The sequence below is a fragment of the Brienomyrus brachyistius genome, chromosome 9, assembly GCF_023856365.1.
Source record: "Brienomyrus brachyistius isolate T26 chromosome 9, BBRACH_0.4, whole genome shotgun sequence".
In the NCBI taxonomy this organism is placed as follows: Eukaryota; Metazoa; Chordata; class Actinopteri; order Osteoglossiformes; family Mormyridae; genus Brienomyrus; species Brienomyrus brachyistius.
This window is the reverse complement of record NC_064541.1, coordinates 19,447,734-19,460,938: the sequence shown is the minus strand read 5'-3', so window position 1 is coordinate 19,460,938 and position 13,205 is coordinate 19,447,734. Positions and strand designations below refer to the sequence as shown.

At 43.2% G+C, this 13,205-nt stretch overlaps 1 protein-coding gene across 2 annotated transcripts in view; it reads right to left on the bottom strand.

The window, feature by feature from the left end:
• Positions 1 to 712: 712 nt before the first annotated feature.
• Positions 713 to 13,205, bottom strand: part of LOC125748775 (raftlin-like) — a 46,260-nt gene continuing 33,767 nt past the window's right edge. For both annotated transcript variants that reach the window (XM_049025340.1, XM_049025339.1), the window contains exons 8-10: positions 8,283 to 8,386; positions 5,540 to 5,615; positions 713 to 4,789 (exon numbers count right to left, since the gene is read on the bottom strand). In XM_049025340.1, the coding sequence (XP_048881297.1) occupies positions 4,109 to 4,789; positions 5,540 to 5,615; positions 8,283 to 8,386 (861 nt within the window). In that variant the 3' untranslated portion in view covers positions 713 to 4,108. The remainder of the gene's footprint in view (positions 4,790 to 5,539; positions 5,616 to 8,282; positions 8,387 to 13,205) is intronic.

Here is a 13,205-nt window from a genome sequence, read left to right as displayed (position 1 = left end):
CAACATGGGAGTCACTCATCTAAGATTAAAAACATTTAAAATGTCAACCTGTCGCAACCTGTGTGAAATGTATCATTCTGTTCTGTTCGGCTGGTCTGGTGCCCTTTTTACTGAACTGTTGAATTTTTTGCATATCATTATTTGGAATGATTACAAATCCTGATTCATCCCCAATTTCCATATAATGAAGACCATAATTTGTGAATAAATAAAATTTGCATTTGCAGCAAACAAAAACACGCTGAAGTGTAAACACGGCTGAGCGGAACCTCGACCCACAAGCAGCGCTGTTTGTGTTTACGGAGTCTGGCCCAGTTGTGCTGCTAATTAAAGGCAGCATAAGCACCATCAATGATGAATTGAATAGTGCTGAGGGGGGGTCACCAATGCATTCAAACTTAGATTAGAGCACCGTACATCTTCGGCAGGCCTTGCATGCCTCACTCCAGCAAAACAATTGTCTTGTTACCTTGCATCCAAGGAAAAGACACAACTTTCGGAGGATCATGTGGACTTCATTTGGACATGCAAATTTTAAGAAATGTTCCTGCTCTGACTAGCGAGTCCTTCAATGGAAGAGCAAACACTGAAACAGACATTTAACTGTCAGCCGAAAGAACCTATTCAGGTTATTCAGGGAAATATGTCATTACCACTAAAAAACGTGAATGTCACTGTTGGCTGGCCGGACAAAGAAACAATTTACATCATGTAAGATAAAGCAAATATATTTATAAAAAACACAAAAGCAGATTTATTATGTACAAATTATACAGACGTCAAACGTGAACAAACATGGAGCTCTCCATAACAGAAAGGCAAAGAGCGATGTCTTACAGAGAATTAAGCGGTACGCACCGGAGAGGTGCTCTGGAGACGACGGCAGCGGTGACAGCCTGTCAGTCTGAGATTCACACACCGACACGGTGACAATCCTGTATGCTAAGGACCACGGGCAAGCGGGGGGGGGGGGCAGAGAGATTGAAAGAGCTATAACTACGCGTCATCTGAGTGGCGGGTGTAGCACTTGGGGCTCCCTTTCAGAACAGGATTAGTGGACGCTAACAGCCCTGGGGGGGGGGGGGGGGGGGGATGCAGCCAGGTTCCGCTGCAGTCAGGCCGTCTGTCTTTGTCACGGTGCCACAAAGGCGGCCATTCAGCTCCCGCCTACAGAGCGCGCTTCATGTCTTGCTTTGGTCCGCTTCCTCGTCTCCCCACTCGTGCTTTTTAGCTTGCCACCAGAGGATAGTCGCAGACATAGTTTGATAGTCTGACCACCTTCCCTCATCCCCCCAGGAGGATGTGAGAGGCAGGAAAGGTAGGAAATGCATAACATTTACCACCATTTCTGACACTTATGCCAGAAGTCCAGTCCCCACCAGAATCTGTGAATGCTACACAATAGGAGCCCATAGAAAATCCCCACTGCGTTTTCCAATACATCATGGACACATCATTAGACAACACAAAACTGCAAGAAAACATGGAATCACACGATTCTGATACATAGATTTAGCAGCATGAGCAAAAACACTTCTGAAAATCACAAATCGACTGAAAAGGCAACTGTATTTTAATATGGATAAACACAAACAATGACGTCTCAGGGAATGTCTATTTTCGATTCAAAATGGCAGATTGAAGACGAATTGAACTCTTATTAATCAGCCAGAATCCACAGCTGAGATTTTCGAAAACAGAAGGTGGGTGGAAACAACATCCTGATATACGTTTAGAAGTGTCATGTGACACGACTGTGGCAACCAATCACACGCTCAAAATGATTTCCATCTGTAAAGAACAGTGGATAGGCAACAAAGTAGTTCAAACATTAGCCTCTGACCTTGTCTAGTGTCCAGAAGGTTGGACCCCGTAAAACCGGAGCCAAACCGGGACAGAAGGGGTCCAGCAGATGCAGCATGAACAAGGTTTTTGAATTCCGGGGGCCCACAAGCTCCCAACGACAATGTTATTACAATATCTTTTCCAAAAAACACTGGACTTCATAAAAATACATTATCATCAAACTAAATTCTAATATTAACAACTGTATTTCAGCCATATACATCAATATACTAACGAGACAGATTCCATTTTTTTTTGCAACCACAATCTTTAAGCTCAAAATATAATATAAACCTCCAGTTTTCACTCGAAGGCTGATGACTGTCTTTTTAGAGTGCTACATATCTCTGCAGAGGGCCAGACTTGTTAAACAAGGCAAGCCAAAGGTATTTAACATTTATTCAACACCTACAGGCCTGTATGTTAATGAAAAAATGTATCCATTTCAACAGATTTAAGCAGAGTTGGTCTGACCTTTTGGTTTTTGTAGCTAACTTTGACATAAACATCATCAAGTTTTGTTCTTCGCAAAATGAAAAGGCAGCTAACGTCGAACGTTAAGCTACATACAGGGAAACCAGGCAATAAGAAATACGTTTTGTTTGTGTTAATGTAGAGCGTATATCCTGTTTGTTTCGGAAAAGTTATTCTTTGGGGGAATTCAAATTAAATTTACCAGGAATTAAATGGAAAGAGCATCTATTTTATAATCTTTGGATTTTTATTTATTTTACTTTTGCCAAGGATTATTACTGTAGGCTGGGGTGGAGGGACGTATACCCCCCAATATTTAATTTGTCCCCACCCCAAATACAGACCTTCGCATTTATATCATTAAGTTGCGTACCCCAATATCAAACTCTCTTAAATGTCTTTGACAGTAGGTCTTTTAAAGTTAAAGAGTTTTAAAAGTTTACACATTACCTCTGGAATTTATCTGATCTGCATTGTCTTTGAGAAAGTGTCTCCTTGTTGGACAGTCATCTTGCTTGGGATGTACTGGGCCACCACAGGAACATCGAAGCCACCGACTACCCTGGGCCACGCTGGACATCAGCCTGAGCTCTTAGCTCCGGTTTTAAAAACGTGGCCGTCGTTAAACCTTTATTAAAGCTACAGCGGAGGGAGGAACAAGCCCTTCTCAGGTCAACAACTATCTATTTCTTCATTATACACCCAGGTCAAAGCAACATCCTATGCAATACAAAAGCAGAATTTCGTTATATTCAGCAGACTGTTCTTCCATATTTAAAGTTTTTTTCTATTTCCTACTTCTTACCCCAGCATTATTAGCAAGACGATATCAAAAAATAACTTAACAAGAAAAATACGAACATAAAAACTCAGGGTACAGTTACAAGACTTTGCACTTCTAAGCATTTGCTGAAGGAGAAAATGATGTGTCTTTACTGCACTGCAGGCAGAAATAGCCTCTTATTTCCAAAGGACTGTTTTATCCCAAATATGCTACTAAAAAGGTCTCCAATCTCACTCTTGCAGTGGTGGTAGAAATGCGGTGATGTGTGAAGAATGAACCGAGGCCAAAGTACATTGGTGGAGCACAGGACTGGCGGACCAATGAACTGAAGCCGAAGGCCGTGTCATGTGACTGTCCTGAGAATTGGTATTACAGCATGATACAACACTGTTTCATCACAACTTGATTTCAAACTTTTCTTACGAGTACAGTATGTCGCAACACTCCCCTCCTACCCAAATTTCTTCCCCCGTCTTTCACACACTTTGGAACAGGCAGCGATCCCCGCAGTTTTCCATTTCAGCACAAGATGCGTGATACAGAAGGCGGGCGGGGGGAGGAGGGGGGGGGGGGGGTGCAGGTGCATCTTCCACCTGCTTCTCGGTGCCTCATGGGCTCCAGGCTCCTCCACAGTCCGTAAGTCGCCAGGAAGCGTCACAGTAGAGCGACGAGGGGGAAGGCGGGACATCGGCATTTCAACACCACTGACAAAACACAGAGCACTGTGCCACGGATGGAGTAGCTCTACACACGGCTGAGAGTGCCCCCCCCCCAGCCCCCGCCGAAGGTCTCACCAAGTTTCCATTCGACTCTCTTCATCAGGTTACCTTCAGAATCATATAGTTGCACGTACACAGAAGATGTTGTGGGCCTACTTCAGTTCTGACATTTGAAATTTTAATTTGATTTAAATGCTGACTTTTAGGGAGCAGGACATGTGACCTGTGTCATCACCACTGGCAGTTGATACTAAGACCCCCTTAGTAAACAAAGGCCCCTCTAGCCTTAGTCACTGTCAATCTTAAGACTAGGGTTGCTAGAGTGGTCTGGAGAGGAGGGGAATCCCAAGGTCTCCTGGGTGAGTCCAGGCTCCACGGAAACCTGGATCTCAACATGGGAGTCTCGCTTGCACTGCTCCGACTGCCCCATACCACTGTTTTCAGATGCTGCAGCCCTGTGTCCCTCTTTGCCAGCCCCTCCCTTCATGACCTCCAGAGCTAAATTCTTTTGGGACTCCTCTTCAGCTAGGCATTCCCTTTCTTCCCCAGTCTCCTCTCTCCTTCCCATATTTTTCTTTTCAGTACTTGCCTGGATCTCATCCTTCTCCTCCTCTGGGTTTTCTACTTCACCCTCTTCATCGACTTCAGTTTCCACCATCCCTCCTCCTCCTCTATCTTCTTCAGTCTTCGCCTTCTCCCCGCTCTCACTAATCCCATCTTCATCTGCTGGCTCTACTTTCCTCTCTCCTTTGTCTCTCTCCAGGCGTAATCCCTCACTCTCCCTGTTCTCATCATTCCTTCTCACCACAGCTTCCATCTCTGCCTTTGACACGTTCTCCCCTTCGTCCGACATCTTTGGTCCTGTCCCTTTCTCCACTCCCGGGGACTCGCTCTTCTTGGCTTTGTCATTTGGAGCGTCTTTGACGGAGTTCTTATTCGACTTGTTCCTAGTTTTGAAATTCAGTTTCTGTAAAGCAGAAAGAAACTCAAAGTATAAGTAGGGCTCTTCCATTCCTTAAAGTTTAAACGGGAAAAAAATGTGCCTGTTCCTTAAGACAAGCAAGCTGTTTCATAAGGATGGACGATGAAAGAACTGAGAATGATGAAGTGACTTGTTACAGAGTAAAAATAGATTTCGCTGAAATAGGCATGGGGTAAGTAACGGTCACGATGGCAGCCAAGTAGAGATACCTTTGGGATGACAAAGTGTTAAATATCTATAAATACTTCTGAAATCCAACCAGCTGTGCATGACAAAGAAACAGTTCTCATCATGTGATGAGATTAAGTTGTGCCGTGTTGTGTAAATGAAGAAGTAATCCTCAGAGGCAGGGCTGATTTCCCTGAGGACGCATGCAAACTCTACAAGAACATGTTAAAAATAACAATGGGACGCGCCAAAGGATCTAAAAGCCTTAACTACATCAATGGCGAATGACATAGGAATATTATGGTTCGCTGAAACTTCAGATTTGCCGATGGCGAGTCTCTCATGCATGACTGTCAGAGGGCCTCAGACGCCTCTGTCTCTTATCTCCACGCCTCTGGACTCCTGGAGTTCAGAGACGGTTCACTCAGACCAGTGCTCCTTACGTCTAATGCGAACAATAACAAGGTGTGTTGAAAGAAATGGGATGAAGAGCAGAGTGTCGCTCTTTGGTGTGAATGCCCTAAGCGGCGGCAGGAGAAACCGCTGCGGGAATGTGGGGGTCGCTACCTTGGATTCTTTCCTCCTGCGTGGCAAGACGGGCCTCTGGAGGAAAACGATCTGCTTGGTGGCCAGACTTCCGTCGCTGCAGGAGAGAAGAATAATCGCGCGTGGATCTCTGCTTCCTGGCCGCAAATATTACCCCGTGCAAATAATGACTCTGACTTTCCCAGCAACCTTAATGGATACTTCACTGCATAAAAAGAAGTTTTCAACCCCACATAAAAATAACATTCCTCATCTACATCTTCGATTTTTTAAAATCACATTATCTGTAACCTTATTCAGCTTCTCCCAAAATAAAAAAGACATACTACGGTATAATAAGCCTATCTTTTGAGAAGCAGGCCTGCAAGCGCAGAGACACACAATAAATACAAAAGACCAGCACACTGTCAGAGCATGAAGGGAGCATGTGAATAGATGCATGGTAGACCAACATGGAGAACAAGTGAAAATGTATAAACCTATTAGTATCTAGGACAGTGATTTGATTAATTTGCCCTATTCCTGCGTTGTGTGAGTGCGTTCTCTGCAAAGAAAATGAGAGTTTAAAATAGAGATGTCATTAATCAGTAATGCACCAAAATGGTCGCAGAAATCCGTGAAGAGAAGGAGCACTCATGAGCTCATAAAACACGAGTAGGGACCTAAGAGAGACCCAACAACATGTGTGAGATGTGGTTCCCCCAAGCATCCAGCTAGGTTCTCCATCCATCTACCCTCTTGTTCCACACAAAGGCACCTGTCCACCTTAAATTCATTCATTCATTAACCTTTATTTTACCAGGCAAAGCATTAAGAACAGTTTCTGATTTACGATGACAGCCTGGGGGGTGTTCCACGAAGCAGGATTAAGGGCAAGTCTGACTTATTTCGACAAGTCTGGCTCATTTAAGTGGGAGTTCCGTGCCGTCAACATGTCTTAAATGAATCCCCGCTGAGTTACCATGGTAACTTAGGCACATGAACAAGTCTGCTCCGGACCAGGTTAACGGTCTCGCATAGTTTAGCTTTGTCTCAAAGAACGTCCGACACGTGGGAACAGATTCCCAAAAGATGGTTTCGTCGGATGAAATTCTGCGATCTTACTACTCATGTCATGTAGGAAATATAATAAAGCCTATAAAAATCACATCTCAGCATTCCAATTAATTCCAGAATAATTAAAAGCGTATCCATATTACAAAGGTCAAGCATGACATGTAATGACTGAAACTGAAAAAAATCTGCTAAAATAATATGAACAGAAGATATTTTTATATTTTGTTTAGTCACAGTCTACTTTGAAAGTTTATTGGTAAAAAGCAAAGACAAGATACGGTTATTTGTGCAGAACATTTCAGACGGATGTGGTTGGAAATATTTTACGGAGATCAAATAATACAGAATAACATTATACAGTAAGAATGACATGTGAACTCAACCCAGAAGGTTCCCCGTCGGCTATGGGGATCAAACCAGGAACTTTCGCTGTGTAAGGTGACAGTATGAACCACTGTACCACGTGCCACTGTACGAGGCACTTGTAACATTTACATAACTTACTAATTTAGTCTGTGTGTAATTCTTTGCCAAGCCAACTCCCCGGCTGTGTTTATGGCCCCAGTGTTGCCTTTTTTAACGATTACGTCTCTGTTTCTACATACAGCTCCATCAGCAGCGTTTGTTTTACGCCGCTCTCATTTTACACGCTTTCCGACTCATTTGATCGATCTATCTATCGTTCATCCATTCCTTTCGGCTTCATAAATATTTAGAGTGTGCACACTAAGTGAGACTATGCAAGTCTGTCTTGTAAGAGCCTTGATTAGTTAAAACTGAACTGCGTTAGTGGAATGACATGAGGCTAAGTTTAGAGATGGCGCTAGTCTGAGTCTGACTTTTTCGGGAAAGTTCTTTAGCTACTTCCACGGAATACAGAAAGCACTTGTAAAACAAAACAAAATCGGAAAAAATAAATAAGAAATAATGAAAATAAATAACAACAATAAATAAAAATGAAACTAAACCCATAATAGAATGATTAACAGAATACCTTCTCTGCTTACGACTTTCAATATCAGGCAATACTAGTAACCCTTGAATGTTTCTGGAGACTAAAAACAAAGTTGCTTTATATAGTTAAAACTGGGTTATCTTGAGTCGATGTAGCGTCATCATCTTCGATTTGTTTGGTATAGTCTTAGTGCTCTGTTGAGGCTGGCTGGGTTGATGTGGCTTTGCTGATTTAAGCTATCATAGCTACTCAACTAGTCAAAAGAGCTTGGGATTTCTTTTTTGGGTCGTTTTAGACAAACTCCATTGTTTCTAGTACATTGTTTGCCTCAGGATTATTTCATGTAAAGGGTTTGATGTTCTACCCACTTAAGACATGCTCTTCACTGTTCATACTTATTTCAAATTCCCTTATGACACCATAACTGAAAGGCCTATGAGGTACGAATGACAGCTTCAAGACAATATGATTATCCAGTAATAAAATTACCTCCCATTCCGGATATTTCAGAGACTTAGAAGGTTATATACTATAATGTCATTTATTATGACTCTGCAGTAAAGACATTCCAAGTAATCATGGTTTTGTGGGATAGATGAACAGATGGAGTGTTATCAAGGTGCTTCATTACATATTTACGGGGTCCACCTGGAATTTAATGAGATACCTAGAGAGGGATTAGCTTCTGCGCTATTCAATTCCGGCCCATGCGCAAATTTTACAAGATGACATGGTGGTGTGGAGGGATTTTACCTGTTAGTCTTGACAACTGGTGTTGGGAGGACACAGGTCAGCCTCCATCCATACGTCGCTAGAGACTGGAGCAGCGGAATATAATCCGTCTTCACTCCCACACCCTGCAGAAAGCATACAGTTCATTAGCAAGAGCAGAATTCTGGGCTATATACCAATGAAATTTCAGAAAGAGGATTTAATTCATTGGAAGATTAGCAATATTTCAGGGTTTTTCTTTGAAGACTTGGAAGAGCTACTCCTTTCTGCATGTATGAAAGGTGAAAGTTTATTCAAGTTTCAATAGAGGAGACAAAGCGTTCATTTTCATTGGCTCTATTTCAGTAACAATACATTTATATATTGATTTACTTGACAGTAACATCATTGGAAAATGTGTCGTATCAGGCCAGCTGACAATGAAGCATCACTTTTAGGAAATTGCTAGCCAGTGCACTGGCAGCTTAGCTAATTGAATTGCTACTTATCCTGTTACAATTAAGGACTCAGATCCGGCATTCACAGTTCTGGAGCCTGGGGCAGACTGCGATGTTCTTTGCTCCCTGTCTGCCCACGATGGCTTCATGGATACAATTAGTTGTAGAAGCTTCTTAGTCTGCTGCTAAGGTGTTAATGAGGGGCTAAGTGAAATGTATCCTGTAAGACCTGCAGGACTCCTCAGAAGCAGAGCCTTGCCTTCTGGAGGTGATGGAGTACTGATATGGATCAGGCCACAGGATGACAAAGGAGCGTAATGCTTCGTGTACTGGTCACATCAGTCTGTTTAACAGAGGTAACAGTGGTGTACAATGGTTTCATTACCGTATTAACCCACTGTCAATCTGAGACAGCATCAGTATTGAGGAGATAACAGCTATAGGCTACCGAGCTTCAAGAAGTACCTGAAGACCCATCTGTTCCAGGAATTCCTCTACTAGCCTGGTACCTCTTCTCTGGTCCCAGAATGTTCTCAATGTTGCACTCTCTGATCATTGAACATAAGTCTTAGGTTCTTGTTTTGTTTGGAAGAGGGTGTGTACAGTAGCTCTTACACTAATACCGCTTACACTTGTACCTGGACATTCGTTGGAAGCTCAGCCTAGCTGAGCCCTTGACAGGCGTACGTTTGTACGTGCAGTTTGCCTCCATAGTACCTCACTTTGGACAAAAGCATCTGCTAAACAGAAACAATGCAAACGATAATGTAAACGTAGGTACAATTTTTCAGACTAAAACATATTCCGTTATTCCATGTCTTACTCTGTAAGACAATGGGAGGTTGGTAATCATGTTGCATTTCTATTTGCAGTGTCGGCAGGCTCTCATGAAATGCACCGCTGGTATAGCATTTTTTTCACCTCACGGCATGAGCTGCTGAATGATCATTAATTAACTTTCATGCAAGTCAGCGATGAGTGGTGTGCACTTCCTCCTTATATACACATAAGAATGCATATATATTTACTCTTCAGGCATCCAAGCCTCAGGACCGGCTTCGTTGGGGGACAGTGCCTCTATCTCGGTGCCTATATGACGAGGGTAAGCACTGTCTCATGAGCTCTTGGATTGCTGCAATCAGCATAAGAGTTATATGCAATCGAGAAAGTACTTTCAATATCGGGCACTTCTCATGTGACCTGTATGACTCATTCTGAAGAGATTTGTTGAAAATGCCAGGACCAAGTTTACAAATTTAGTACGTTACTAATTACAATATACAACGCTTCTTATGTCTACAGACTATACGTACAGTACTGTTGCTTTAGAAGAAAAAAACTCAATAAAACTCAAATAAATAAACCTGGCCTGTTGTTATGTTTGGGATCAATGTTTGAATGTTGGTGGCTATGGCAACGCAGATAAAACATGTGACAGAGTCGTCCCCGATGCAGCACCTACAGGAAGTGGTCGCTCTTTGGCTTTTCTGCACACGCACACGGCACCCAACCCCAGACAGGAAGTGTGACGCGTGTCGGTCATGCCAGGGCGGAATTTGGCACACACTCCAGTGGTTTTCAAGTTCTAGTGCACAGCTCCGCAGAGACAGACAGACAGACAGACAGGCAGGCAGGCAGGCAGGCAGGCAGGCAGGCAGACAGACAGAGAGACAGACAGGCAGGCAGACAGACAGACAGGCAGGCAGACAGGCAGGCAGGCAGACAGACAGACAGACAGACAGACAGGCAGGCAGGCAGGCAGGCAGACAGACAGAGAGACAGACAGGCAGGCAGGCAGGCAGACAGACAGACAGACAGGCAGGCAGGCAGACAGGCAGGCAGGCAGACAGACAGACAGACAGACAGACAGGCAGGCAGACAGACAGACAGGCAGGCAGACAGGCAGATACATAGACAGGGCCTGTGCCAATAAAGGGCAGAGCTAACAAACAGGTTCACCTAGTCATACAAATAGTCAGATAGACCCAAAGTACTGACAACCCAAATGTCTGCTCATTTGAATAACAATATATAATAGATTTTCTTTTGCGGTTAACTAAACATAAGCTGAAAATAAAGCAGCTTAACTTTCCATAGACTCTGCAAATGGGAATTTATAATTAATGATAAAAATGTAACATATAGACTAGTAAAGTCGGCGATTAACAGTTAATGGTATCCAAATACATCAGTCTAGGCTCTCATTGACAATCTGTGAGCAAACATTTTAAATAAAGTCAGTAGGACAACTATATTGCATAGTATTAGGAAACATGGTGATTAAGGACAAGGGCTTATAACCTTGTAATGTTTCAAATCCCAGAGGGGGTCCTGCTGCTGTAACCCAGAGAAACCGAAAATAGTCCATCTGTGTAAGTGGGTAAAAGCCATACGTTAGACTGGATAAACATGTCAGCCGAAGAATGTAGAACAATCCAGCCGTTGCAGAGGAACATTTAATCAAGGAATCGTAATTGCGATGCAATTCAGTTTGAGCAAACTGGGCTAACAAAGAAGTTTCTGGTCGAGGACGGACAGGCCTGCATGTCGACGTGTTCTCCTGTATGGAGGGCAGCCCGGGTCCCAACGCCGATGGTGTGCGTCAGATTTTTGGGCCATGTCGGAAAAACGTTTCGCTACGCCAGAAGCGGAGTGGAGTGAAATGTGCCGTAAAATGCCAGGCGTGAGCAGGGGTGCAGTTTTGGAGGAGAGAGGATAGCGACATGGAGCCTGTCTCGGCAGCTGCGGTGCTGCTGTGGAGAATCCGTTTTAGCACAAATATAATGACTTCATGCTGAATTGGATTTGCACAAACAGAGAGGGGGCTAGGGCCACGAGAGCGGCACCCCTCCCTCCCATCTCCTTTCTGTCCTTCCACATTACCAGCTGAAGTGGGGGTTTAATTGGAACGCATTTGCAATCACAAGACATGACAAGGCTGACAGAATGCACGTGCGTAAGATGCCATGATTGTTTTAGCTTCTTTAATATTCAGGAGTTTGTCTATATATGTTGCTTTTTCCACATCTCCACTAACACCAGAGCTTGAGAGGAAACCGAGCTCCACGCTTAGTACTCGGTCTTTCCCCAATTTTGTCGCACCCTGAATCGATTCAGAATAAACACATATGTTCCAAAGAGTGCGGACAAGCTCGCAAGTCCGAAACAAAGTGCAGGATGAATAATTCATGCAGCATGACCCAATTACTTGGGAAGAAATGACTTTTTACAAGAAAGACAAGGGAATTCTGGGTATCACATTAGACCTATATGCATCTCATTAAAAGGTACATATTCCAGAGTCAAGCAGAGGCTTGTAAACTTGAAAACGGAAGCGGTTCACTTTATGTCTCAACTAGAGATAGCAAAACTGAATGTGAGGGCTTGTTTTTTTAAATCTAGACATCATTTCCTTTTTATTCCTGTACACTTCCAAACTGAGTGGACTATTATCTTACACATTTCACATTTGCTTCAGTGTCTTAATAGAAAGGACAGTTTTCTTTTCACTCTTGAACACACCACTGATGCAGGCCGCTGAGGTAAGACTCCTCTGCATCGAAATATTTCCTCAAAGGTTCTGGATCAGAATGGCACAGGTTCTGATTCCCTTGGGTGTAATTCAGTCTGCTGTGACCCACTGAGTGCCACGGCTTCTCGCTTTTTCACCGTCTCTTTGGTGAAGAAGACATCATGTGAGCCGCTTGGCTGTTTCCAGTTTTCTACGGCCTTGCTCTCTCCCTCTTTACTGCCTTTGAGGCCGGGTTTGATTCCGACTCTGCACATTCGTTCTGCTGCATTCCATGGCCATGAAGAAAGCGTCATCCCGATTAGCATGGACAGACTCCAGACCCTCAGATCTTGTGATTTCTTATAAATTTGCAGGAAACGTGAACAGTGCCAGTAGCACCATAAACATTCCTCCCAGTTTAGCACAGGCAAGAAATTGTCATTTGCACACTGAAAGATTCACTTACAGTAGCACAAACCAGTCTCACAGAAAGATTCGCCTCAGTGTTGCAGGTGTTCCTCTGGGTTTGTTGGTGTTTCAGCATCAGCGAAGCTACATTAAAGCTAAACGGTGCGTTGCAAAAATCAGCGAAAGAACAGAAACAGAGTTGAGCACTGAAAGCCAGCTCTTTGATGTTAATTTCTTATGAAGTGCGGGACAGCAGACTGAATATTAACAAAGCAGATCAAGTTCCCTATGAACAAACATCAAGTGACTGTAAGACTGATATATATCCCATTTCAACCACTTAAAAGTGTTTCCTAAAAAAGAAATCTTTTAATTGTGTGCCCAGAATGTAACAGTGCGCTGCTTAAGGGGAAAAATTAATGAGTGAAGTAGACTGAAAATTATTACAGCAGTTACGGTTGCCAAAGACCAGAGGTCAGAAGGGCTGAGCTCTTTTTGCATATCAAACACCCTGCGCCAGATTTACACATGCAGGACACAGTTTTTATATTTATTTTATATATTTTTTTATAGTTTTTCTTTTCACAT